This window comes from Glycine soja, chromosome 3, assembly GCF_004193775.1.
Source record: "Glycine soja cultivar W05 chromosome 3, ASM419377v2, whole genome shotgun sequence".
Classification (NCBI taxonomy): Eukaryota; Viridiplantae; Streptophyta; class Magnoliopsida; order Fabales; family Fabaceae; genus Glycine; species Glycine soja.
In genome coordinates this window covers 24,563,390-24,590,118 of record NC_041004.1, presented here as the reverse complement: position 1 = coordinate 24,590,118, position 26,729 = coordinate 24,563,390, and the positions used below count along the sequence as shown (strand labels likewise).

General features: G+C 38.0%; 1 protein-coding gene across 4 annotated transcripts in view; it reads right to left on the bottom strand.

The window, feature by feature from the left end:
* The window catches only part of LOC114406323 (sterol 3-beta-glucosyltransferase UGT80A2-like), a 54,229-nt gene extending 37,668 nt beyond the window's left edge, over window positions 1-16,561 (bottom strand). Inside the window, exons 1-4 of one of the 4 annotated variants that reach the window (XM_028369010.1) lie at window positions 16,168-16,561; window positions 13,623-13,801; window positions 12,943-13,179; window positions 12,101-12,212 (exon numbers count right to left, since the gene is read on the bottom strand). In XM_028369010.1, the coding sequence (XP_028224811.1) occupies window positions 12,101-12,212; window positions 12,943-13,179; window positions 13,623-13,801; window positions 16,168-16,276 (637 nt within the window). In that variant the 5' untranslated portion in view covers window positions 16,277-16,561. Of the gene's footprint in view, window positions 1-12,100; window positions 12,213-12,942; window positions 13,180-13,622; window positions 13,802-13,949; window positions 14,062-16,167 lie in introns of those variants that run through there. The other 3 variants (XM_028369011.1, XM_028369013.1, XM_028369014.1) reach the window with 3 other exon arrangements.
* Between the last annotated feature and the right edge of the window lie 10,168 nt (window positions 16,562-26,729).

Here is a 26,729-nt window from a genome sequence, read left to right as displayed (position 1 = left end):
AGTCCAACTATCTTAACTGGAGGGACAAACTGGAGGGATGCATCTGATGTTCATTCCTTCTACTTCACCAGATTTCCTGAAGAGATGAACAAAACAGATTTAAGGTATGAGTTTAAAAAATGGGGGGACGTGCCAGAGGTTTTTATTGCAAGAAACCGTAATAGGAGGGGTAAGAGATACGGTTTCGAAAGATTCAAGGGGGTGAAAGATGTCAGATGGCTTGAAAGAAAACCGGACAACCAGGTAGTAGGGGGATTGAAAATGCATATCAATATACCAAAGCATGAAAGGGAGAGGACGATACAAGGAGAAGCCAACTGGAACAACAAGTACATAATGGAAAGAACCTCAGACAAGGTACTCGAGGGCGAGAAAGGTAAAGGTAACCTTGAAGGTGCAACGGGACAACAACTCCAACGAATGACAGCGACAACCTTGTATGCGAGAGTGTTGACGGCATGTAGCAGAAACACAGGACGAGGAAGAAATTTCACAAATCCGAGTCCAACAGGAACAATCTCTTATTTGTTAGTACAATTGAACATACATGTGAAAGAAAAGACATGGCTAAGCAATACCTGGGTGGGAAGACTGAAGAATCTTGCGATGTTTGATAGAGTGGAAGACGATTTCAAGTGGAATGGGGACTCACAAAGGTTAGAACTGAACAACTGGCTAGGGAAGCAACTGAACAATTTATACTGGAAAGAAACTTCTCAGATCATTGCCCAATTTTGCTGAAATCTAAAAGTATTGATTGGGGACCGCGACCTTTCCAGATTCTGAATTGCTGGTTCCATGATAAATCATTCCAAAGGGTTGTTCAAGAATCCTGGACGAGTAACCATGTAAGGGGTTGGGGGGATTTGTGCTTAAAGAAAAAATAAAGGGAATCAAGGCAAGGTTGAAAGTATGGAATAAGGATCAATTTGGAGATTCACAACATAAGGTAGCAAGCATCGAGAAGGAATTAAACAAGCTAGAAATTAAAGGAGATGAAAGACAGTTATCTGACCATGAGCTACTGACTCGAAAAAAGTTGCAGGAGTTGTGAGCAGCTACTCAATCTCATGAGTCCCTACTAAGGCAAAAGGCAAGGTCAAAATGGCTCAAAGAAGGGGACTGTAATTCCAAGTTCTTCCATAGGATTGTAAACTCAAATCGCAGATCCAACACTTTGAGAGGAGTGTTTGTAAATGGTGTTTGGATTGATGAACCTGGAAGGGTGAAGGAGGAAATATGCTTGTTCTTCAAGAACAGATTTTAGGAGGAAGATTGGGTGAGGCCCAAACTAGATGGGGTCAGATTTAGAGCCATTGGTCAGCAACACAATGTCAGATTGTCGGAGCCATTTAATGCAGGAGCGACAAGAACCCCAAACCAGATGGCCTTAATTTCAAATTTATTAAGGAGTTTTGGGAAGTTATCAAGGCTGATGTGCTTTGGTTCATGGATGAATTCTTTGTTCATGGAATGTTCCAGAAAGGGTGGAATGCCTCATTCCTTGCTCTCATTCCTAAGGTGAATGATTCGCAAAACCTAAATGAATATGGGCATATTTCTTTAATAGGTAGCATATTGAAGATACCATTCTTGTGGAATTCGTCAAAAAACCTTAGGAAATCAGGTTTTAATGTCTTCCAAAAATGTTTGATAAACTTGAAGTTTAGTCAGTCCAGTCCGGGGCTTTTATCATTACCACACTCCCAAACAACTGCCTTTATTTTGTCCTCTTGAAAAACTCTCACCAGCAAGTCATTTTGCTGCAGACTGATGCCCCTTAGCTTGATTCCTGACAGCTCAGGTCTAATGGGATCAGGTTCAGAAAATCTGGCCAAGAATAGTCTACGAACTTCCTCTTTTACTCTAATTGGATCATCCACCCATATGCCGTCAATAGACACGCCTTTTACTGCAGTACTCCTTCGGTTTGAATTCATGATCAAATGAAAGTATCGTGAGTTACAATCACCTTCTCTTAACCATTTGGATCTTGCCTTTTGCTGCAGCAGTGATTCATGTGCTTGTGCTGCAGTCCACAAATCTTCCTGCATCTTTTTGCGGGCTTCCAATTCAGATGAAGTTAATTGCCTGTCATTACTACTAGTCTCCAATGTGTTTAGTGCAGACTCCAGCTGCTGCACCCTATTAGCAGTGTCTCCAAATTGCTGTGTATTCAATTGCTTCATTCTCACTTTGAGTCTCTTAATCTTTTCTTTCAAAGAGTATCCCCCCCACCCCCTTACAACTGTATTCCTCCATGTCCCTTTAACTAGGTCTTCAAATGACTTCTCTTTCAGCCAACAGTCTAAGACTCTGAATGGTTTGGGTCCCCAATCAACATTTGAAGCTTTGAACAGAATAGGACAATGGTCCGAAAAATTTCTGTCCAAAATGAAATACGTGCTGCCAGGCCATAAGGATATCCATTCATGTGAAACAAAAAATCTGTCCAACTTGCTCTTTACGGTTCTATTTAGTCTATACCAAGTAAATCTTCTCCCTACGCACTGTGCTTCATCCACTTCTAGATCCGCTAACCAATTATTGAACTCTGAAATGGAGTTGCTGTCTGCCTCCGTTAGAATGGCACTTACTCTCTCCGATGGATCTCTAATGCTGTTAAAGTCACCCATGATACACCAATTGCCATCTGGGTTATGACTTTTAAGTTGCTTGATGTCTTCCCAGAGGGTGCGTCTGCTAGGACCATCGCAGGGAGCGTATACATTTACTAAGAATAACCTCTGCATATTCTGGACCCAGACGCCCTCCAAAAATATGAAACCCCTACCAGTTTCTCTTCTTTCAACTCTAAAAGTTTGGTCGTTCCAAATACATAGCAAACCACCTGCTATATTTGACGCAGGCTGTGATACCCAGCTGAAATTAAAATCCCCCCATAATGCCTGACACGTGGTTCTGTCGATAGACTCCTTCTTGGTTTCTTGTAAACATAGCAGGTCAGCATGGTGCTTTTTTACTAATTTTCTGACTGCAGACCATTTGGCCCCCCTTCCCAAGCCTCGGATATTATAGGACAGGATGTTCATGATGATTAATCCTGTTTCCCAGTGTTTCAGCTTCCATTCTATCTCTAATCTCCATTTCAGCAATTTTATCAATGAATTTTGTTTGATCTATCCCGCATGACAGCCCTAGTTGATTTGCCATTTCCCATTGATTTTTTGCTTCTGCAAACAGAGCTGTGGTGTCTTCTTCCCCAACTTGTAATGCACTCCCAAGCTTAAGTTGTGTCTCGGGTTCCTTTCCGTCCGTCTCAACCATTCGGCCCTCGGCGCAGTCCATAGCATCTGGATGTTTCCCACTAACCTGGGCCCATTTCTTTGTGCACCCTTTCTTTCGTGAATATACCTGCATGGCACTTACAAGTTGTTTTTGTTGATCTTTTTGTGGGATCTCAGGGGTTGTTGGTCTGGATGGGTCCAAATTAAAATTGGGCCCAAATAAGTTCACGTTGGTGTCACGTGACTTGTTTGAAATTTCCTCCAACGGCCCGTTGCTGTGACTAAGAATGCCTTCTGCTTTCTGTCCTTGGTCTAAGCCACCTGCCTCCCCGTTTTGGCTAATGACAGCGCTATCCGAAGACCTAGCTGGGATATATTTCCCTTTTGGCGTAACTGCACATGCAGCTCCCGCAGGTTGACTTTCACCAACCTCGTAACCTACTCCTGCTTTCAACTGGTGACTTTCTTCAATATGGGTTTCCATTCTGTTCTCATCTCCTAGGTGGCTTTGAACACTACTGGGTCCACACGCCTTCCTGCAACAGTCATTACCCAGTGGATCGTCAGGACAACTTTGTCCAATGGGTATTGCCATGCTTTGCCGGAAATTGGAAGCGTCATGCATTCTGTTGGTGATGGGTCTCGGCGAGACATTGCTCGGCCTCGACTAAGGGGTGTCGGAATCTCCTTCGTCAGAATAGATTTCATCGGAGGACCCCCAGACACTCCGACGCTGTTGCGCACACACCAGCCCCTCACTCCAGTTCTCCTCAACGATGTAGATTTTGTGGGTATCTCCATCAATGGTTGTCGTTACCAAGTGTTCTACCGTCGGTCTCAGTGGTGTTCTGAGCAAGACCCGTGCTCTATCAAGCCTCTGCATGTCTTCGAAGTCATCGTCAACTTCGACCAAATCGCCCACTGCCGCCACGATTTTGCGCATGTTGTCGATACTCCACGCTACTAGGGGGATGCCCCAGCACTGCGCCCAGATCAGTCTTGTGCCTGGTTTAATCTTCGAGTTCCACTTTTCCAGTGTATAGAACATGGAGGTGCCTTGATTTATTTCTTCCCTAATCAGCTCCTGAGCTTTTGTGTCTGAAAGCCCAATAAGAAGAACCATGTCATCTCCGAGATACTTAGGCAATACCTCTGAACCTAGGACCCATGAGAGTTCGTCGTCTACCCGGTCGAATACTTGTTGTCTCTTCAATCTCCCTACCCAGGTATCTACATATTTTTTCTTCATCTCCTCCGGGATATCGAGTGTGATCGACGAGTGTGAGGTCCCGTGCGCCAGCAGGAGTGAGGAGGTGAGTCGTCGTCCTCCCTTGTTTTCGGTGTGTGAGGCCACAGCCTCTGCGTACGACCTCTTCATGTTCGGAGCTATTGCCACACTGCTTCTTTGTTTTCCACCCCCCTTGTGCCGCCCTTGGTTGCCTGCGTTTTGTTCTTGTGTCTCCTTTCCTCTCCCATACTTGGGTATGTTCACATGCAATTTCAATCCCCCTACGACAATGTTATCTAGCTTTCTTTCCAGGTAGCTTGCATTTGAAACCCCTTTGTATCTCACAAATCCGTACCGCCTTCCTTCTTTGTTTCTCTGTTTAGGGATGAAAATCTCCCTGACATCCCCCATCTGTTTGAAATGACTCCATAATTCCTTCTCCGTTGTGTCCTCTGGGAATCTGGTGAAGTAAAACGACGTGATGTCGGCTCTGTCACGCTAGTTTACATGGTAGTAGTTGCGCTGCTGCCCATGCCATTCTCCGCCGTAGCGTTTTCCAGGACCCACTGCCGTGTGCTGCTCAACTCTCTGTTTCTCTCTCTTTCGGTTCCTCACGAGGGTCCACTCTCTATCTCTCTCTGTGTCTTTCTCTCTGTCTCTCTCTATCTCACTCTCTCTCTCTGTCTCTCTATCTCACTCTCTCTCATCTCTCCTTCTCACAGGGTGATCATCCCATTTCTGAAGATGTAGTGTGACAGAGTAGCAACAATAACCATTCTGAAGATGTGAGTAGCTAAGAAAAATGCATTGACAGATTTACGAGAGATTTAGCCAAGAAAATTGCATTTGTGGCAGTGGTTGGCAGCAAGACAACTAGGTCTGAGTTGCCTCTAAAATATTATATATAAATATGTGTGTATTGTTTTTCTAGATTTTTACATAAATATAGTTTTCATTATATAACAATAACAATATATGTTTTTTTTTTTTTGGAAGGCAAAATGTATATTATATTAATGAGATAAACAGAACAGTACAAGTGGTACTGAAGAAGAAAATACAAAGCACCTCTGGTGCTGCCTCCCAAAGATACAACCCAAGCTAACCCATCAGAAAATCAAAACCACCTAGATTAACCAAATTGATCCTTTATATTAGAGGACCAATGATTAAAGCTAGTGTTGAACCCTTTCTCCCTAACTTTTAGCCAAGACCAAGCTGAAAACATAGCCTCTTCCATGACTTTCGAGGAGTCAAATTGTTTTCCTTGAAATATGAAGTTATTCCTATGTTGTCAAATAGTAGTAGTTAGGGCCACCCACCACCCATACCATCTGCTATGGTTTCCATTAGCTCCGAATCCTTCACAAAACTGTGCTAAATGACTTGCTGGGATAATTGGGAGAGGTCCTACAGCCTGTAACCATGACATTGATTCCCACCATAGGGGCAGTGTCATTTGACAATTAAAGAAAAGGTGACCCACTTCCTCCTGTACTTGACCACATAGAGGGCATCCAGCATCTTGGATAGTGACATTTCTTCTTACTAGGTTACCCTTAGTAGGTAATCTATCCTTGAGGAGCCTCCAAGTGAAGATTGCTGCCCTTGGGGGTATTTTCATCTTCCATATTGATTTGAAAATTCTGACATCTGAGGCTAAGGCATTAGTAGTCAGCATTAATCTATATGCTGAACTGGTAGAATATACTCCTGTAGGTTCAGCTTTCCACACCATGGTATCCTTGACAAATCTCTGAATAGAGATAGAGGTAATATCCTCCATAAAACTCACTGCCAAAGCATTTTCGTGGTCAAATAAATTCCTCCTCCAGTTGAGATCCCACCTCCATCCATCTGCAGAGAAATATCCCATCTGTGAAATGGTACTGTGTTGTTGCCTGCTGATCAGAAAAAGAGGGCTATATTTCTGCTATAGGGTGCAGTCATCCCCTAGCCAATGATCTGTCCAGAAATGAATTTTGTCCCCCCCACCAATCTTCCAAGCCAAATTTTGAGGAAATAGGCTCTGTCCAGAAGTATGGTAGATCTTCCTCAAGTCCCTCCACCATTGAGAGTATCCCCTTTTATCTCTGCCCGACTGAAACTCATCCCAACCTCCATATTTAGATTTAATGACCCTAGCCCATAGTTGCTGCTGGTCAAAAGCTAAAGCCCATATCCATTTACCCAACAAAGCTTCATTAAATTTAGATATTTCTTTAATCCCCAAACCACCTTCCTCCTTAGGTAAGCAAATAACTTCCCATTTTACCCAGGGAATTTTCTTGTAGTCCTTGTCTCCCCCCCCCAGAAAATTTCTTTGCAATGTTACCAATCTATGAGCTACCTTTTGAGGGATCTTGAAAAAGGAAAGCAAATATATTGGTAAAGCATTGAGCACCGAATTAATTAAAGTCACCTTCCCTGCCATGGAAATATTCTTCTGTGCCCACTTAGATAACTTGGATTCATATTTACTAATCAACGGCTCCCAAACCAAGTTGCTTGAAGGTTTAGCCCCAATCGGAATACCCAAATAGCAGAAGGGGGTTTGCAGCTACCTACAATTCAGAATTTGAGCAGCTTGGTTTACCCAATTGACTCTACCACCTATAATCCCAAATTGGCTTTTTGCATAATTAATCTTCAGCCCTGAGACCAATTCAAATCCCCTAAGCATAGCCTTCAAGACAACTACATTCTCCCAAACAGCCTCTCCCACAAATACTGTGTCATCTGCATATTGCAGAATATTAATGGGTTCCTTTTTCTTTCCAGTCATATAGCTTCTGTATAAATTCTTCTGGACTGCTTCCCTCATCAATCCTGTGATGCCTTCTGCAACTATATTAAAGAGTAAGGGAGCTAAAGGGTCCCCTTGCCTCAAGCCTCTAGTAGGAGCAAATTCCTTTGTAGGACTGTCATTCACAAGAATTGAAATGCTTGCTGAATTAAGACAGGCAGAAATCCAGTGTCTCCATATGGGACAGAAACCCATTCTTTGCAGCATGTAATCCAAAAAAGCCCATGAGACTGAATCATAGGCCTTTTCAAAGTCCACCTTGAAGACCATAGCTGGCCTTTTGCTTCTAGAAGCTTCCTCAATCACCTCATTAAGGACTATTATGCCATGCAAAATGTGTCTATTTTTTATGAAAGCTGACTGCCTCTCATCAATAAGACCAGATACCACTTTTCTCAACTTGTTTGCTAAAAGCTTAGCTATCACCTTGTACATGCAGCCAATCAAGGAGATTGGTCTGTAATCATCAAATGACTGGGGATGTTTAATTTTGGGAGTTAGAGCTACAAAAGAAGCATTACTGCCTCTAGGGAAGCTGCCATGCACATGGAATTCATCTACAAACCTTCTGAAATCAGTTAAAAATATATCCCAAAATTCTTTAATGAATTTGAAGTTGAAGCCATCAGGACCAGGACACTTGTCCCCATCACAGCTCCACACTGCCTCTTTGATCTCCAAATCCGAAAAAGGAACCACCAAAAACTCTCTCTGCTCCTGATTTAATGAGGAGAATTGCACTCCATCAAGAGTGGGTCTACAAGACTGCTGTTCAGAGAATCTATTAAGGAAAAAATTAACAGCCTCCTTCTTAACATCAATGGGGTTCTGAATCCACTCTCCCTGAATGAGAATTCCTTGAAGACCATTATAATGTCTTCTGAAATTGATGACTGTATGGAAATAAGCTGAGTTGTTGTCCCCTTCTTTTAGCCATTTATCTCTAGATTTCTGCCTTAATAAAGACTCATAAGTTGTTGAGGCCTCCCACAATTGTTGCTGTAATTCTTTCTTAGCCTTTATCTCATCAACAGATAAGCTTCTATTAGATGCTAAATCCTCCACTTCATTGAGCTTCTTCTTTATATTGTGGATCCCCTTATCATTTATGAACCCATAGTCTTTACTCCACTGCCTGATGGCCTCTTTCAAGAACTTGAGCTTATTTTTGAGCACAACCCCCCCCCCCCCCCATCCCCCCTGCTGAGCATTGTTCCAAGCCTCCCACACTAATCTTTGGTAACCCTTTTGATGTATCCACCAGTCAGCCACCCTAAAAGGTTTAGGGCCCCAGTCCAGCATCTTAGTTTGTAATATGGTTGGACAATGATCATAAAAGTCCCTTGGTAAGATATGTTGACAACTATCAGGCCATATAGACATCCATTGGTCTAAAACCAAGAATCTATCAAGCCTACTCTTAACACTTCCATTAGGTCTAATCCAGGTGAAGCTGCTGCCTATAAATTTAATCTCCTGAAGCTCCATATCCGATATCCATTGATTGAAATCAGAGATATCCAAGGGATCAGCAATCCGATTAGAGGAACTAACTCTTTCATTTTGGCTTCTAATACTGTTAAAATCCCCTAAAAAGCACCAAACACCAGGGGAATTAGAAGCTCTGATCTGTTTCGAATCCTCCCAAAGAGCTCTCTTCCCAGCAAGGTCACAGGGAGCATAGACATTCACTAGGAACATCCTCTGGTTGCTTGTAGTCCACCTTCCTTCAAGCATAAGGAAACATCTACCTTTCACCCGCCTTTCCACCTCATAAACAGAATTATTCCATAAACATAATAGCCCCCCAGCAGCCTGTACAGAAGGTACATAGTCTCAAGATGCAGAGGAATCACCACAAATGGCCTGACATATTTCTTTGTTAAAGCACTCTTTTTTAGTTTCTTGGATACAGACAATATCCACCTTATGTTTTGAAATGGTCCTTCTAATAGCTGACCATTTTATCCCCCTCCCCAAGCCACTGGAATTGTAAGAAAGAATGATCATAATATCTGCTTTTTTATTCCCATCTCAACTGCTTTCATAATGTCTCTGTTATCCATATCCAGCAAGGTTTCCTTGATCTCCTTATCATCTCCCCCGTGAGTGAGGCCCAGTTCTCTTACTAAAGCAAGCTCCTGTTCAGTTTTATCTCCTTGAATTGCAGGTATGCCATCTGCTCCTGGAACCACATCTAAAACCGCCTCTGGTCCATGGAAATATTGGGCCTTTCCATGACTTAACAGCACCTCCTTTCTTCTTACATATACCTTTGTGGCTGACTTAATTGGGCCCTTTAACTTCTGGCCCATATCCCCTATGTCTTCGTTTAAAGCATGTTGACCAGAAGTAAAATTGTCTCCACATTTCTTTAGATTAAGGTTGTCAGCCCTATGTGGGTATTGTTTCTCAAAAAGCCGAACCTCGTCCCTGTCTCCTTCTGTATCAATGTCTGAATTTTCTCTTTTCTCCTTATAATTCTGTCCTATCCTCCCCTCCTGTCTTAGTTCATTTTTCTGTGATGAACCTGCTATATTCGTGCTAGCCCAACTTTGTCTTTCTCCTTCATTAATGAAAGATTTACCACTCTGGGTAATGTGACCGTTGTGGAGTTCAGGATCCACACCACTCGCTACTCTTGGGTATCCCCCGCCATTGACCACCTTGGATTGGTCCACGTCATCCGCGTCAGTGTTGGACCGGTCCGAAGGGGAACGACCAAGGGATTTTACCCATTGGTCACGGCGCGATCTGGAAGGACGTTGTTTGGGCGAACGAGAGTTGTTCCAGTGTTTAGGAACGTCGGCATCCACGTCATCAAAAACGGCGTCACCATCGTCGTTGCCGGAGTCGCACCCAGGAGTGCCGTCGGTGCGAGTTGCTGGAGTGTTTGGCTGTGTCAACATTGGTGATGGAGGGAACCAGCTACTATTATGGTAGCTTTTCAGTTTGACGCCCATGGTAGTCATGTCCTCCACGACAGTAAGTTCATACTCCTCCCCATCAATGGTGGCCTGTATATTCTCCTGGAAGCCCAATCTCCGATTTGTCCGAACAAGAGTTCGAGCTACATCCATCCTTTTCCGTTCCTCCACATATTCATCAACCTCCACCATCTCACCGATAACCTCCATCACCTTCTTCATAAATTTAGGTTTCCACACGCTTGGCGGGAGACCTTGTAGCAGGACCCATGTGAGTCTATGCTCTGGTCTGATAGTCGGTGACCATTTCTGAAGCTCCGTTATGGGTGTAGATCCATTCTTCAGTTCTTCATTAATCAGTTTGTTCGCGTTGGATTCGTCCAGTCTAGGGAGGATAATCCAGTCATCACCCCAATAACAAGGGTTAATATCGCGATCAAACACCCACCTTAACTCCTCTTCCAGCTTTTCGAACATCCCCCTATTCTTCAATCTCCCTACCCAAATATATGTACTTGTTTAATAATATTTTATATTATCTTTTACTTACATACATTTCCTATTATTATATTATTATTATTATATAATTTATTAAATAATATATTATGTTTAATTTAGTTTTTATTACTATTATTATATTTGATTATTCTATCATATATTAAGCTTTATATAGATTATTATTATTACTATTATTTAGTTTATTATATTATATTTTATGCTTTAAATAGTTTTTATATTTTTTAATACTATTATGTTTTTGTTTACTATTATTATATTATTATTCCTTAGTTGATATTTTGTCAACAGAATAAACCGACACAAGCCACAACGGCCAAAACAACTTAAGACTCTAAGTGGCCCAACAAACATATTCTAAAAAGCTATCGACTCAATCAATGGGCCAATATATTAAAACAGACAAGAGGGGGGAAAAACACCTTGTAACCCTAAGACCCGACCCATAACATAAACTGTTTGCTAGTGTCGCCCCCTGTAGAAGACAACGCAGATGGATGAGTGGGAGGATGGTAGTGGCAAAATGGAGGTCGTAGAGGCCGTCCGACGAGGGCAAAGGTCGTCAAGCCTTGTCCGATGAAAACCCAAATCGTAGTGGTCGCAAATCACTACGATTTTCCACGATTTGCCTAGTGAATGGCGCCACGACGAGTGTCTTATGAGTGACAAGGGGCTGCTCCACCCTGATACTCCGCTATCACACGCTATTGACTACTATGACTAATAGTCTAATACCATGTAGAAAAGAAAGATATTTTAATGTTGTGTGTCTTGGATTATAGGTACACACATATATGTTATAATGAGCAATTAGGGTGCAATCATAAATACAAATGGAATTAACCAAATTCATAATTTACAATAACTAAAATCTACAAATATTAACATGTATAAAATATGTGAAACATGTTATTCAACAAGAATCAATCTTCAAGCGATACATAAAAATGCACATGCACACAAAAATGCAACACCCCACTGCAAAAAACATGGTGAAAAGATCAAGCAAGCATGTGTATCAAAATACACCAAAACCAACATAAACCACAACGTTTCTAGGACCCCAATGCACCACATTAAAAAGTCAAAATATTTTAAGAGTCAAATGTTTTGCAATGAATAATTACCAACTATTTTCAATCACTTGATTATTAAGAATATTAAATGACTAGTTTAAGAAAAAGAACTTATTGACCTGATTAACCACCTGAGTATTACTACTTCTAAACAAAAAAAATATCTTTACCAAAAATTCTTCTCACACATTGACAAACAACACATGGGAAAGGAATGTGGGACGGAAGAAATTAAGAATATCAAGCACAAAGCCGTTCAGACAGTAGGAGAAATTTGTACATGGGTAGATAGTACATACAACCAGCAAGAACTTTTGGATCACCGCCTAATGGATAAAACTCCAACCCAGCTGTCAAAACAAACTCCTTAAAATTTGAATGGGTTGCTAATCTAACACGATGCCCATAGTCCTGCACATAAAGAAAGAATTAATTGAAAAAAAAAAAAACTCAACTTTGAATATGAAAATAACTTGATACAAATTCAATTCATATACTTTCCTCCTACAATTAATAAACTAAAAAATGCATTAATTCAATGATAATATTTTCAGCAGAAAATAGAAAATCGCCATTAGTAAATGAAAGAAATGGGAAGCCACAAAGAAACCAAATATATAGCAGAAATATAGCAACCACAAATATAAGAGCCAAGTGAAAGAGCAGGACCAAACATGGAATCACATATTTGTAATATTTCTTTTCTATTGATATGCTTGAATTTTCTTAGTTGAACATTTTTCATAATAAAAAAAGAACATGTGTGCATGCATACTGTCAAGAATCAACCTTCCCAAAAGTTTAAACTATTTAGGGGAAGACTCGTGAATGGTTATAGATATAAAATGCCCCCTCACACAAGTACTCTGCACTTGAAGCCTGGACAATGCTCTGGCCCACCTTAACTTATGCTAAACATGCACTGGCCCAACTTACCTTATGCATGGACAATGGTTCATTAATGGTTCTAATTCTAATGGATACGTAAGAAATGGAAAATATAAAACGTAATAAACTGTCTCTATAGAAGCAATCATTTGTCACCTAAACAAAAGACAACAGATCTCCAGATATGCTTGTGTGCATGTGTTTATTGAAGCAGGCAAAAAGAAAATTGGGAAATAAGAAAATGCCTCTATACCTGCATGCGTTTGCCTATTGCAATAAAGGGTTGCACATCTCCTCGTGTACCAACAATAAGCATCACTATATTCAATGGTGGGATGTAATGAAAGTCTGTTGCATCAAGTGAGTCATCAACGACATGATTTACTTGTTTGGATCGAGCAAAATTAGCCTCAGGTTCAACATCTACAGGAACTTCAAATTCTACAGTTCCATCGTCTTTTATAGTAGCAATTCTGTTCAACAATTTAAGCTGCACAGTTGTAAAAATCAACAGAAGGACCAGCCATAGATGGTTAAAAACAAAAATAAAGACATGTCGTTGATAATAATGAGAAGAAAATAATGCATGGTTCATGATCTAATCCTATTTAAAAAGGCAACACAAGTGATCAGTGAGTATTGCATCCAACATCTATATGTTGCTCTTGTTCTTCTTTTCCTAATAACTAAGAAAGAGAAAATTGAGGGATAATCATTAGAAGAAATTATTTCTTAACTTTCCTAGTATTTTTTAATATAATGTGCTAAAAAAATATTTTATTTACAACCAATATCAATATCAAAAATTTATCAACAAAATACATTAAAATATTTATCAACAATTGGGTAACCAATGCCACCACAAAAATAAAAGCCCCTATAGTAAGAGGAAAAAGAAAAGGTGAAAAATCACAATAGATCATAATAATATACCTTCTCTTGGATAGGAACTTTGTCATCAAAAATTTGTGCTGCATCTTCAGGACTTAGGTGTCTCTGCCTCTCTGTTTTTGACCTTTCCATCTTAAACTTACTTGAACTTGACTCCGATTTATCTTGTGATATGTCTGCCGGCAATGTGGTCACTTTAGACAACCCTTTGCCAGGAATGCCTGAATAAGGGGAAAAAATGAGCATTACAAATATAATTCAAAGATGAGCATAAAATTTTACAAAAAGTTATCAAACAGAAGATACAGGGAAAACAGATGATATCAAAATGCTAAGAGATCCTTGGCACAATCAACTTTATGAATATACCAAGACATTGACAATCTTTGCTCGCTTAATGTGTTTTTCTTGCATCTCTGGTTTCCACTTTGCATTGGTTTTTCTAGGAGGATAACTGTCCTCTTCTGTACATCTTTCTTTATCTTCTCTAAAGAGTTTTTTTCTTATGGAGAAGGAGAGAGAGAACAAAATAAGATGAATGAGTGTAGCAACAATCATCAAGTTTTCTTGTAGAAGAAATGTCAATATCAGAAGAGAGCAAATTTTAGAATTATGTCAATTAAGGTATCTCTGTCAAATAGGTTCAAAATCCTATGACACCAACACAACCAAAATAAAAAAGTTAATATGTATACCATGCAACCAATAAAATATCTTTTTACATGATAAAGGAAATTATACAAATATTAAATATCTAGAATTGAATGGGCTGCTATCTGACTCAATAATTTGCATCTGATACAGCTTAATGCTTGTGTCTTCACTCTTTAGCAATTCAGATTTCAGTGGCCATCCAATATTTCGTTTGTCTCCTTTCCTTTCCCATCTTAGAAATGAACCCTTAAGTTGGATATTTGGAAGCCACACAAGCTTGTTGAAATCCATGTTTTTTACATGGGAAGCAGTATCTCAAACTTATCCCTTTTAACATAGTGTTCTAGAGCAACAATACTTTTGTTTATAGTGAAATCTGGAACCAATTCTAACACTAGTATGAAAGCTCCAATTCTTGGAGCTATGGGGAAATCTTTGTGCTGTGCAAGAAATGAGGAGGGTTCATGATGTAGCATCCTGAATGGAGGGATTAACAGAAAATTCAAAACTTTGGAGAACTTTGTAGCACAAATCAAAGGTCAGAAAACCAAGATTCGCACCTGAGGATGTGGAAAAGAGATGTTAGAGCACATAATGGCTTCCCCAAACAGGGGTCCCAAAACATCTGCAGGACATTCTGAGGACAATGCATAGCATGATACAGATGGGGAAAGAAGGATAACCCAAGAAGTGATGAGTGGAGGGGTCAATAAAGATCACTGGCAAGAAAGATTGGAGCTTCCAGTCTTTGTTAGGGAAGATGATATGGGTGGATCAACAGGGTTGAGCATAGTTTCAGGATACACAGGATAGAAGATGATGAGAAGTTCCAAGTGGCATAAGTGAATAATGGAAGCAAAAGGCACTGAATTGGTGACAGTTCCAAGACTGATGAAGTGATGAAAGAAGTGTGGGAAGTTGTATCCTCGTTGAAAGAAACGTACACATATAAACTTCGTACCCCATTGCCCAGAGGCTCTTCGCTATGCGAAGGTATGAGGGAGGAATATTGTACGCAGCCTTACCCTTGCATATGCAAAGAGGCTGTTTCCGGATTCGAGCCCATGACCAACAAGTCACCAAGGCACAACTTTACCACTGCACCAGGGCTCACCCTCAAAGAAACGTACACATATGCACGGAAAAAAAACTTGGGTGGTAAAATTCACAAAATAGTGATAGTTGGATGGTAAAATGTGTAATTAAGCCCAATAATTACTATCTCATTCTAAAATCGACTTTCTTGCTTTGTTTATGGACAAAAATAGAGACCAACTTCTGCAGGCCCTACTTGAGGGAAAACATTGTTTAGGTTGTATACTTGTATTCAAAAGACCTTGTAGTACCAAGGGGATCTAGCTCATTTGGTTGAATAAGGTGTGTGTATATTGTAAACCCCATGTATTGTGTTCAATTTCTACAGATAAAAATAAGAAAAAAAGACCTTGCAGAGACCACCTTATACACGCCCTAACCACTAACCAGAAAGGAACTAGATATTTTTCATTTTAATCGATACCTCATGAGCCAAATTTCACTTATCCTCCGCCTTCCCTAAACTAAATTCCCATTATTAGCCACATCATGTTAGAATCAGATAACCACACCCCTACCCATGTCAAATTCTTACATCTTCCATCACATAATTTACACGGGACAGTACCCAATGAAATTTGGTCCGATATTTACGGTTCACTCTATTTCCCAAACAAACAACTCAGAACAGCAAAGTGCAAAACAGTACCAACTTTTTAAAGAAAGAAGAATCTTGGGATTCCAATTTCACCAAAAAATAATAATAATAATGAACTCCATAACTTGATCTTCTCCTCTCTTTTTTCCTGCTTGCCGTTACAACTTGTTTTCTTTCTGAATTTTGATTAACTACTGCTTAACCTAGCAAAACAGGAGCTCAGGATGGAGAGAGAATTACAGTAACCTGAGCCTGAAGAGCTACTTGCATTGGCAACAGAGGATGTAATGTCCTCCATGTCCTTGCCGTTTCCGGGATACCTCGAAGAATCATCCGGCGAGTCCGCCATCGCCGGTGATCTAGATACGCCGCAAGCACGGCTTCAGAGGAACTGAAGAAATGAGAGAGGAGAGAGACTGGTGGGTGCGTGAGTGCCTGTGGCTATTAGAACCGGAACCGGAGGGGAGAGGACACGAGTGCACGACACGGGTGTGGGATGGATGGATACGATGCGATGAATATTTTTTCATTTTTTACAAGTCCCCGACTTTACAGGCTGCAGCACCAGATTCCATTTGATATTTTTTTTGACACATTGCTACAGTACAAAAGGGAAAACAAGTCCGCGTTAGTCACCCGCAAAAACGGATGGGGACCATATTGGCACTAACATTAGTGTTATTTAAACTACTAATGTGAGTAGTTTTTTTTATTTCCAAAATAAGCCTTGTCAAGGAGATGTACTTTCGTTGTTTGTGTGGCATATATATATATATATATATATATATATATATATATATATATATATATATATATAGTATATGTTTTTTCACCCAAAATAAATTATGATTTCATTGGATATTTTCTTCACCTCCAATAAACACATCGGAAATTATAATTTAGTTATGTTTTTTTTATCTTATAAAATACACAACGAAATTACGATTCTGCTGTTTTATAACACAACAAAAACATGATTTTATTGTGTTTTTTCACATAAAAAGTGTTTGGATTTTAAAAAAGTAAAAATTAATGTTTTATATTGTGATTATAAGTGAAAAATTGGATTGTTGTTTGTTCTACCACAGAAAACAAATATATTTATGATGGTCTGACAAGTCTACAATACCCTTGTAGAACTCATTACAATATGTTATTTCTATTTTGTCGGTGTAATTTTGGTCATTACTGATAATTGGTTCATGAGAGAACAAATCATGATGCTGAGAAATACAAGTGACTGTCTTAGGTAGCCATTGTTGTTGTGTATTATAATGGTGATATGGTATCAACTTCTCAGGGGGTATTGTTTGAATGTCCTAATGGTCCTAAATTCATTAAAATTAGTGAGGAAACATTACTTCTTGCGTAAAAGAAAGTAGTTACGAATGCCATCACAATTGGAAGAAGCTTACTTGACATTTTTTTTTACCATTAACCTGTATATGTAGGTGATGATTATGTTGAGTACGATTGTATGGAGCCTTTAAGACAACAATCATAGGGAAAAATGTTTTTCATCTTTTGAGAATTTAGTTTTGAAGGACCGACCAAATTGTATGCAACGGTTAGTCAATCTCTAGAAGAAATCCTTACCTTGTTGCCTAACAAAAAAAAATCAAGATTTGTCAAAGAGGTCATTGCATTAATGCATGGATCAATGGCAACAACAAGCTCTAATGAAGATGATAATTTTATGTAGTCATATCCTTAATTGATGAATTTTTAATTAAATGCATGTAGAAGTGTTATTATGTTAGTTGTTATTATTGTTTGTTTTATGAATTTTATTGAAATATCATTGTTTGTTACATTACTATCGTGTGTTGTTTAAACATAAAAATAGGGCAAGGATAAACAATTAAGTATAAGTTCATAAAACATAAAAATAATGTACAAACATCATCATCATCATCATCATAATAATAATAATAATAATAATAATAATAATAATAATAATAATAATAATAATAATAATAATAATAAATGACAAAGGCCCAGAATAATGATCAACCGCCTCTACAACCACCTTTGTCGACTTTCTCCCTCGGTGTTTGTTTGCAACATCATCATCGTCGTCATCATCATCATTATCATCATCATCATAATAATAATAATAATAATAATAATAATAAATGAGAAAGGCTCAGAACAATGATCAACCGCCTCTACAACCACCTTTGTCGACTTTCTCCCTAGTGTTTGTTTGCTTGAGCTGCACCCAGCTACAAGACCCTCATGTGTCATCTTCAAAAGTTGTTGTATGACCTAATGACTATATGTGCCTTTAGGTATAACTCTCATGTTCAGCAATCTCTGCATGGACACCGACATCATATGGATTATATCTGACATAAATATTTAATAATACAATTAGTAATTATTTTTTCATAAAAAATTAAAACAAAAATGATTACAATATTGAGGATGACTTAAGAAATTAATTGGTACTACTTATACCATCATGATGCATATACTTTTTTTGTTGTCTATCATTTAAGAACTCCAAGGTTAAGTGTACTCAGCTTAAAGTATTTATGGGATGTGTGACCTTCTTGGAAGTTTCCCAAAAAGCACGTGAGTGAGGAAAAAACATTTTAAAAAGTCTTGTGTTGATTTGTGGAGATAGTCATTAATCCTAAAAGCAACTGAAACAAATTGTCGAGGTCTCAAAAAGGGTTACCTACAGAGGATTTAGACTAGTGAAAGGTTCTGACCAACAATGAAGTAGAGTCATATGTCACTGTGTAAAGTATCATAGAGTGTGAGTCATCGAGAAGTCGACAATCAGAGGCATTAGAAATTTATCAAAGCACACCTCTCTCCTAGTACGGTGTGGTTCGAGGACAAACCAAGCAACATCTGGTGAGCATGTAACACCCCGATCAAATCACACTAGAATGAGAGGAATCCATAGGTTGTGCAAGTATGAGATTGTATAGATGTTGATGGCTTAAAGGAATTAATTGGTATCACCTATACCAACAAGATAGATATACTTTTTAGTAACCTACCACTTAAGAACTCAACAATTAAGTGAGTTGGCTTGGAGTAGTTATGAGATGAGTGATCTTCTGGAAAGTTTTCTAGAAAATTTATGAGTAAGGACAAAGCATGCTAAAAAGTTTCATGTTGGTTTGTGGGGATAGTCATTAATCTTGAAAGCAACTGAAAACTAATTGTTGGGGTCTAAAAATGGTTACCTACAAAGGATTCTGACTGGTGGAGGGTTTTGACTTTTGACCAACAATGAAGTTGAGTGAAGTGTCACTATGTGAAGTGTCATAGAGTGTAAGCCATCGAGAAGTCGACAATCAAGAATGTTATGAGTTGTGGTTGAGGTTGAGGTTATGGAAGAATACGTACATGACTACGCGATGCCTCTCCTTTCTTTGGCGGAATCACATATGGAAGCGAATGCTCGTAATACAAAGGCAAGTACTCCAAAGTGTAGGCCCATGGAACCCCATGGCCATGTGGCACAGCCTCACGCTAAGGGCACCAAATGTTGTCCCCAGTTGTCCTATGCCTCATTGCACTTCTCATATAGAGGATGGGGGGTGGTAGCAAAGAAATCCCATGTACATACCTAAGCTACCTCAAAACCCTCTCGGGGATATATGACAACATGTATGTCCCAACTCTAATGTAGCCAAAGTAGTATGTCTAGTCCTCGAGAGGTCTGACAGTTCTTTAGGATGTATGTGGGGACCAAACAACATTAATCATCTACAACTAGTCCAACAAATCCCTAGTCACATCAGTCATGCCACTACCCCTTAATGACCTCCACTTAGCTGTATGCAACATCTTTGGGTCATAGGTCTACTTTTTATGACAAGGAATGGTTGAGAAATGCTCAAACACACATGCATGTAAAATATGAAATATATTTTTAGCATCATATAGTATTAACAAACAAACAATTATGTATACAAAAAAAGATACACAACAATCTTACCAAGATTAATGTCATATAACCTCTCATCTACTAGTTGTCATACACTCGCATATGAAAGTTGATCACAAATACGTGCCAGTGCAACTACTCCCTAAGTGTACTCGTGTGCTTCAAACATAATAGGCAAGTGAACATAGTCTAATTTTAGATAGAAATAGTAAGTATTGAGTTATCGTATCCACAAAGACTATGTGCAACATAAAGGGAATTTGCAAACAATTTTTACATGTGTATGTTGTAACGAGTTGTCAATTCGTTGTGGAAAATGGGTTGAGTTTTAGTTTTTCTATAAAGGAAGTTTCATTGTAGCGAGACATGAATTTGTTGTGGCGAAACTAAATTGTTTTTGGTTTTCAAACACAATTTTTGGAGCAAAAATAAAATAAAACAGAGAAAAGTGTTGTTGAGATGAAATCCATAGTTCAATGCAACCAAGATCCGAACTACAATGACTAATCATAATTCCTTAGTGATTAATACTTGAGGTCTAAGCCAAATTCCTAATTCCTTAAGTGATTTAGACCTAGAAACTCAGAGCTAGATTGGTTAATATACACAAACGCAAGTATTTAATCCTTTCCAGGCATCAAAGCTTTGCACAATTTGACAACTATGAAATCTAGCTCATTTGGATCATGAAGGATCCAAACTCAAAAGAGAAACAATGGAGGAAGAGAGAGAAAAGAAATATTTCTAACTATTCATAAATGAACCAATTTTTTCAAGGATGTTATAAGATCTATCAATAGAGCTGAGATTACATTATTTTTTTGTACTTTAGAGGATTTTTGCTACACTGAAACTACACTTGTAAACTAAGGACTTTGCATGTGATCTTCATGCCTCTAGACCTTATTCGTTGGGGAGAATAGACAGCTAGTTGCAACAAGTATGTCTTAATTCCAAGTCTTTAACTTTGAAGATTCATTGTGGCAAAGTGCAGCTTCGATGTAGCAAATTCTCACCATTTTCATCCGATCAAGGGTCCTATTTCACTGAGGTGAAGACTTATCTTGCTAGGATGAGATCATCTCTACAGCTCCTCATTCTTTAATGATCCAAATATGCTCGTGTAACATCTACATTTATATAAAAACTATTTTTTGAAAATTTCCAAAGCCAATTTATAGAATTTATTAACAAAAACCACAATTATCAAAATACTCGAAACTTAGACAATTGTTGTCCCCAAGCAACACAAAATCCAAAAAGGATGAAAAAATTATTTACACAAACCAACAATGGTTAGAATTATCAAGCATATACATCATCATAATAAATTTTCAAATTATGCATAACCAAGGGAATTACATGTGCAATAATGCTCACAAGGAATAATCAAAATCATGGAAGCAAATCGTTGAGATTAAGAAACATAGTATCTTATGACTGTCACTACTTTGCATAGCCTCTCAGAAGTCAAGTGTTTCACTCAAGAAATGATTTTCCAAGGTTATAACTTTCACTCATTTACACATTGAAATGCCCTAACTCAACTTTGTTTTTCATCCTACTTTACATATAAAAAAACATCACATAAAAGAATGAATCACTAAGGTCTTTCAGGCTTGTAACTTAGTTAGGCTTGCAAAAAAATTTTGTTTTTCTAGACAATCAAAATCATCCAAGGATCAAGGAAAGCAATAAATGTCCAAGTTTTGACAAGCTCTCACCTATCCTTTCCAATTTTTTTCCCTACCTATGAAATATTAAATTCATTAAATAATGTGATAATGTATAATTTTTTTTATCATAATATAGAAATGAGGTGTTTTTAAACTAATTTATCATAATAAAAAACTGAAGTGATAATTACTACTACAATATAAAGAGTAGTAAAAAAAGTCATCTTATTTATGCTAGCTGCTGCATTTTCCTTCTCCCAAACATATATCTCTTGTTAACAAGAACAAACACCGCATTTGTTTTGCTTCCTATTCATTCTTCTTCTCCAAGTCCAGCCATCACCAACCATGATTTCTCTACTAAAACCAGAAGCACATGAATATTTCCCATGCCAAAACCATAAGCTTCAACAACAACTGCAACCCCTTCCTTGTACCACTTTCATATTTTCTCCTCACAACCACTTGTTAGTGTTTCCTCCATTTCTCTCATAATATCCTAACTGTTTCTTTTTTTATCCCACTATAACCGTTCCTTGATGGTGAAAGTGTTATAGTTAGTGTCGTATACTGTTGGACTCTAGGAAACATCATAGGTACCATGCCACATCCAAAGGACATCATCTACATACATAAATTGTATTTTGTTCTTGTTACAAATTATAGTATATTACCATGGAATGTAAAAACTAAATAGTAATAACAAATGATAGTATATTATGATGGATAGCTTCCACAATCTAAATCAGTAGAACAAACTTCTAGAAAAACTTCAAAATTCCAATGAAAACTTGATAAGTTGAAAGATTTCTCCTTTGCGGAATTGGTTTTGGGCGTCATCCTTATAAGTAATAACAAAAACATGTCAAGTTTCTTGATTAAAAGTGAAAATTTTCCTTTTCAACCATTCATATATCACAAAGTATAGCCTGTGGCTGTGGGTAAGTTAGTATTACATCACTCTTTTTTCCTTTATAAAAGATGGTGTCAAATCCCTATTGTGTTCATTTTTAACTAAAAAAGACGTTTTTTGCTTATGCTCACATTGAAAACTAAAAACCTTTATTTGTTCAAAAGAATATGCTAATTCTTGGTATTTTAATCCACATATATTAAGTTATTGTAGAATAAAAGATCAAGAAGGAGTCATCGATCATTGGTTTAATTGCCACATACATGAGTGCATCGAAACTAACCATGAACAGTAATGTATAAATCTTCTTGTATGTTGTAACAATCAAGTGATATTCTTCCTCCACCCTATCCCATCACACCAGTAGCACTGGTGATACCATATCCCTTCCTATGCTCAACCAAAAAATGAAGTTAAAAAGAAAAGTTACAAACACAATTTACTAGATAATATGTATTAGTTCCATAAAAAACCTTCAATGTACACATGGGACTTTAAAAACTAGAAACAACTCAAAAACCTTCAACTTCAACAAAGGCAAGACATTTCCAAAAGCATCCACATTCTTCAAAAGAAAAATGATACTACCAATGCAATTGCAAATGCCAAATGCCAAAGCAGATCCATGTAAATGGAAAGTTAGAAAGTATGCCACCATCAACAAAAGCCACAATTCTTTTCTAGTAATATCATTAAAAAAATCTATGAGCATTTGTTATTATCTCATCATCTAATCTTCAAAACCATTTTATATGCAATAAAACCATTAGTTATATTGTTGTAACTGCTAATAGAAGTAACTTAATATGCCAAAGAAAAACTGCATTTCACTCTTCAAATAATAGCTACGGGCACCCTTAATAGTCATTCACAAGCCATCATATGAAAAACAATATAAGTTCATAGACTAACAAGTAGATCATATTGACAACTTTACAACATGAACCAATATACTTCCACCAGAGCCCCTTCCCCTATCAGACCCCCATCTCCTCCTTTTGCAGTAATAGGTTAGTTTACGTATAAAGCGTCCTTCACTAGAAGCTTAACACGCCCCCCACCATTCCCTTTGTATTGTTTTTTAGTAGATTTTCCACCACCCTTGATCCCATAACTCCATGGTTCAGAAAATGTAGACCATTGTGGAACATCGTGGTCTTGGCTATGTTCGTCTTTCCTTATCCTCGTTATCAAGATTAACCCTTTCATGAACCAATAAAAAGTCTTTCGATATGGTCTTGTACTCTTGTTGAGAGAAAATTACCAGAGGAAGAAGTACGATTCTTCTACTTTATGAAAAAACAAAAAAAAGCTTAGGTGCAAGGATTCGGGCTACACTACGGAGGAAAGCACGCCGATGGAGAATGAGCAAACAACGATGGACGTTTAGGCTATGTGCTTTGTCGATGGTGAGACTGACAAAGCAGCTGACGGGGGTGGTGGAAGCATTGTGGGCGGTTGTCACTACGGTTTCAGTGGGAGAAACTCTTTGGAAGGGGAAGGGGAAGTAAGGGAGCCACAATTAAAGTTTCTACACTCTTGTTTAGTTTCAAGGTTATTGATAACTAGAGTTAGGCATCCGGGTAAGTTCCCCCCAAAATTCGCATTCGGAATGGATCATTTTTATTGAACTCGCCCCCGCCCTGCATAACCCGCGGGTTTTGCAGTAGCCCGCATTAAAAAAATGGTAAGGGAGACTACTGTGAGACTATGATTGCAAGTGCGAGAGAGAGAGAGATTATGATCCATGGTCGTGTGGAGGGTGTGAGGTGTGGTTGTGTGGAGGAGCCGTGACGGCGCCGACGTGGTGGAGCATGAGGAAAAGAGTGGAGTTTAAGTGACTGTAAGTGTGAGAAAGAAAGATTGCAAGCCGTGATCATGTGGGGGTGCGAGGTGGGCTTGTGTGGAGGAGCCGTGGCGACGCTGGCACGGTGGAGCGCGAGGAAAGGAAGGGAGTCCGAGTGACTGCACGAGAATTAAGGATTTAGTCATAAGTGTATGAATATATTTATAGGTTTTAGTTTTGCTAAATCACCCTGTTTACTAAATCACATTCTATTTTATTTTTTTAATATAGATTAAAGTATCTACAGGACTCATGGGTAAAATCCATTTATCCTGCGGATTATGCTTAACCTGCAGATTATGCGGGACAGACTAAAAAACCCTCCTTTTAAAACAGACTAAAAAAATGAGGTCCATATATCTTGTAACTAAACTCGTTTCCCCATCTCTCTGGTGTAACTAACAATCATATTTAAATAAATAAGTGTATGTTGTAATAATATTTTATACACTCTTAATAATTAAAATAAAATCCCAAGGGAAAAAAAATTACAACATTCAGTCACCATGGGTCCAAATGTAACACTATATCTACATGGGTGAGATGTATGTAGGAAACACCTTCAGCATAATTTCCCTTTCCCTAGAGGATAGTAGGTCTTGGCAAATTGACCCCAAGGGGTCATTTTTACAAACTTATTTCCCAAATGGGGTTCTTTTCAAACTAATTATGAAGGGGGTCACTTTTTAAGGCATTCCGCCAAGGAGGTTGGCGACACACGTGAGTCGCCATTGGCATTGGTGAGGCAGCCAGTGACGTGGAGGTGGTTTCGCCATTGGCATTGGCGAAACACCTGAGGTAGTCCAGCTAGGGTGCAGAGGGTGCAGGTGTGCAACGCGCAGAGCAGCAGGGTTTTGCTACCATGGTTGGCGAAACAGGTGCCTTGCACATTTCGCCATTCCCATGAGCGAAACAGGTGTTGCATGGTTCCTTTAAATAGAAAAACCTTCATTTTGATGCTGCCTTCAAAAATTTTCTACATTCATTTTTTTACTTTTTCAAGCGTTCCAAGTTTCTCAAGTTTCTGTGGCATCATTCAGAAATTATTTATTTGAGGTAATAATTTTTTTGTTAGAATGAAGTTTTAAATTATTTATTTGAAGTAATAATTTTTTTTGTTAGAATTATGTTTTAAATTATTTATTTGAGGTAATAATTTTTTTGTTAGAATGAAGTTTTAAATTATTTATTTGAAGTAATGATTTTTTTTGTTAGAATGAAGTTTTAATCTGAAGTTTGCCAAAACAGTTTTTCAATTATTTATTTCAAGTTTTGTTAGTATTTTTTGTAATTAGATTTTTTTATTTTGAAGTTATTGTTGTTATGATTAATTATTTATAATATTTTTTTTGTAGGTATATGATAAATTCAGTTATAATAGCCTTGTATTTCAATGGAAGAGTATATGAAGAGAATGATGATGTAATATTTGAAGGCAGTAAAAAAGCGATTCAGATTAAACATGGAATTAGTTTCAATGCTTTGAAAAAAAAATTGGAGATAAGGTAAAGTTAGAAAATAATGAAATTATTTTTGCTATAAGTTGTAGATTTTTAGTTTCAGGAAAATATGTTCATTGCAAATTTGTGATGACAAAGATGTTGAAACTATGATCGAAAGTTTTCAGCAACAAGAACAAATGTCAGTTTTAGAATTGTACATAGAAAAAGATGTTGAGGGTGGTTCTATGTTTCATTCTGTAAATTTTGTCCCATCATGTGGAAATAATTTATCTAATAATGTGTCAGAACTGTCAAGAAATGTAAGCAATTTACATGATGATGAAGATGATGATTATGTTGTGTCTAACTCATACGTTGAAGAGTCTTTAGATGAAGATGATAGTGTTGATGGTATATCTAATACAGATAATTATTTCAAAAATGTCCCTTGTAGAGACACCTAATGTCTTTGCAATTTCAGCCTGTAATTATTAGGGTCAGTAAATTAATGGCGATGATTTCAAAAATAATTTGAAGTTAAATATCCAAAAAAACAAAAAAAAAATATCAATGTAGTTATGTTTGCATTTTTAGGGTTAATAAACATCTTCATTTTTCGCCTATACCAGACCATATAGTCGGAGTTAAAGCTTGGTAGACCCTCTTGTCGAGAATAACCATCAACCCTAAAATAAGCTCGTCAAAATCATGTGGAGAGTAATAGTGCACTCTCTGCATCTCATGTGAACAGTATGTGTTTTCAGCCTTCATCTTTCTATCAAGACACTAATTAATGGCGCATTTATTGTTAAGTATCACATTTTCATAATCCAGTAAAAACCAGATTGCCGAAGTAGAGACATAATTTTCTTTGGTATTTCTTCTTGACCTTGATACGTGGGGACAACTCGTCTAAATATGTTTTGAAACATGCTTATCTTGCATACATAAAACGTCATCATCAATTGGACCAGACTTAATTTTTATATATGATGAATATGATGAGGAAGATGTC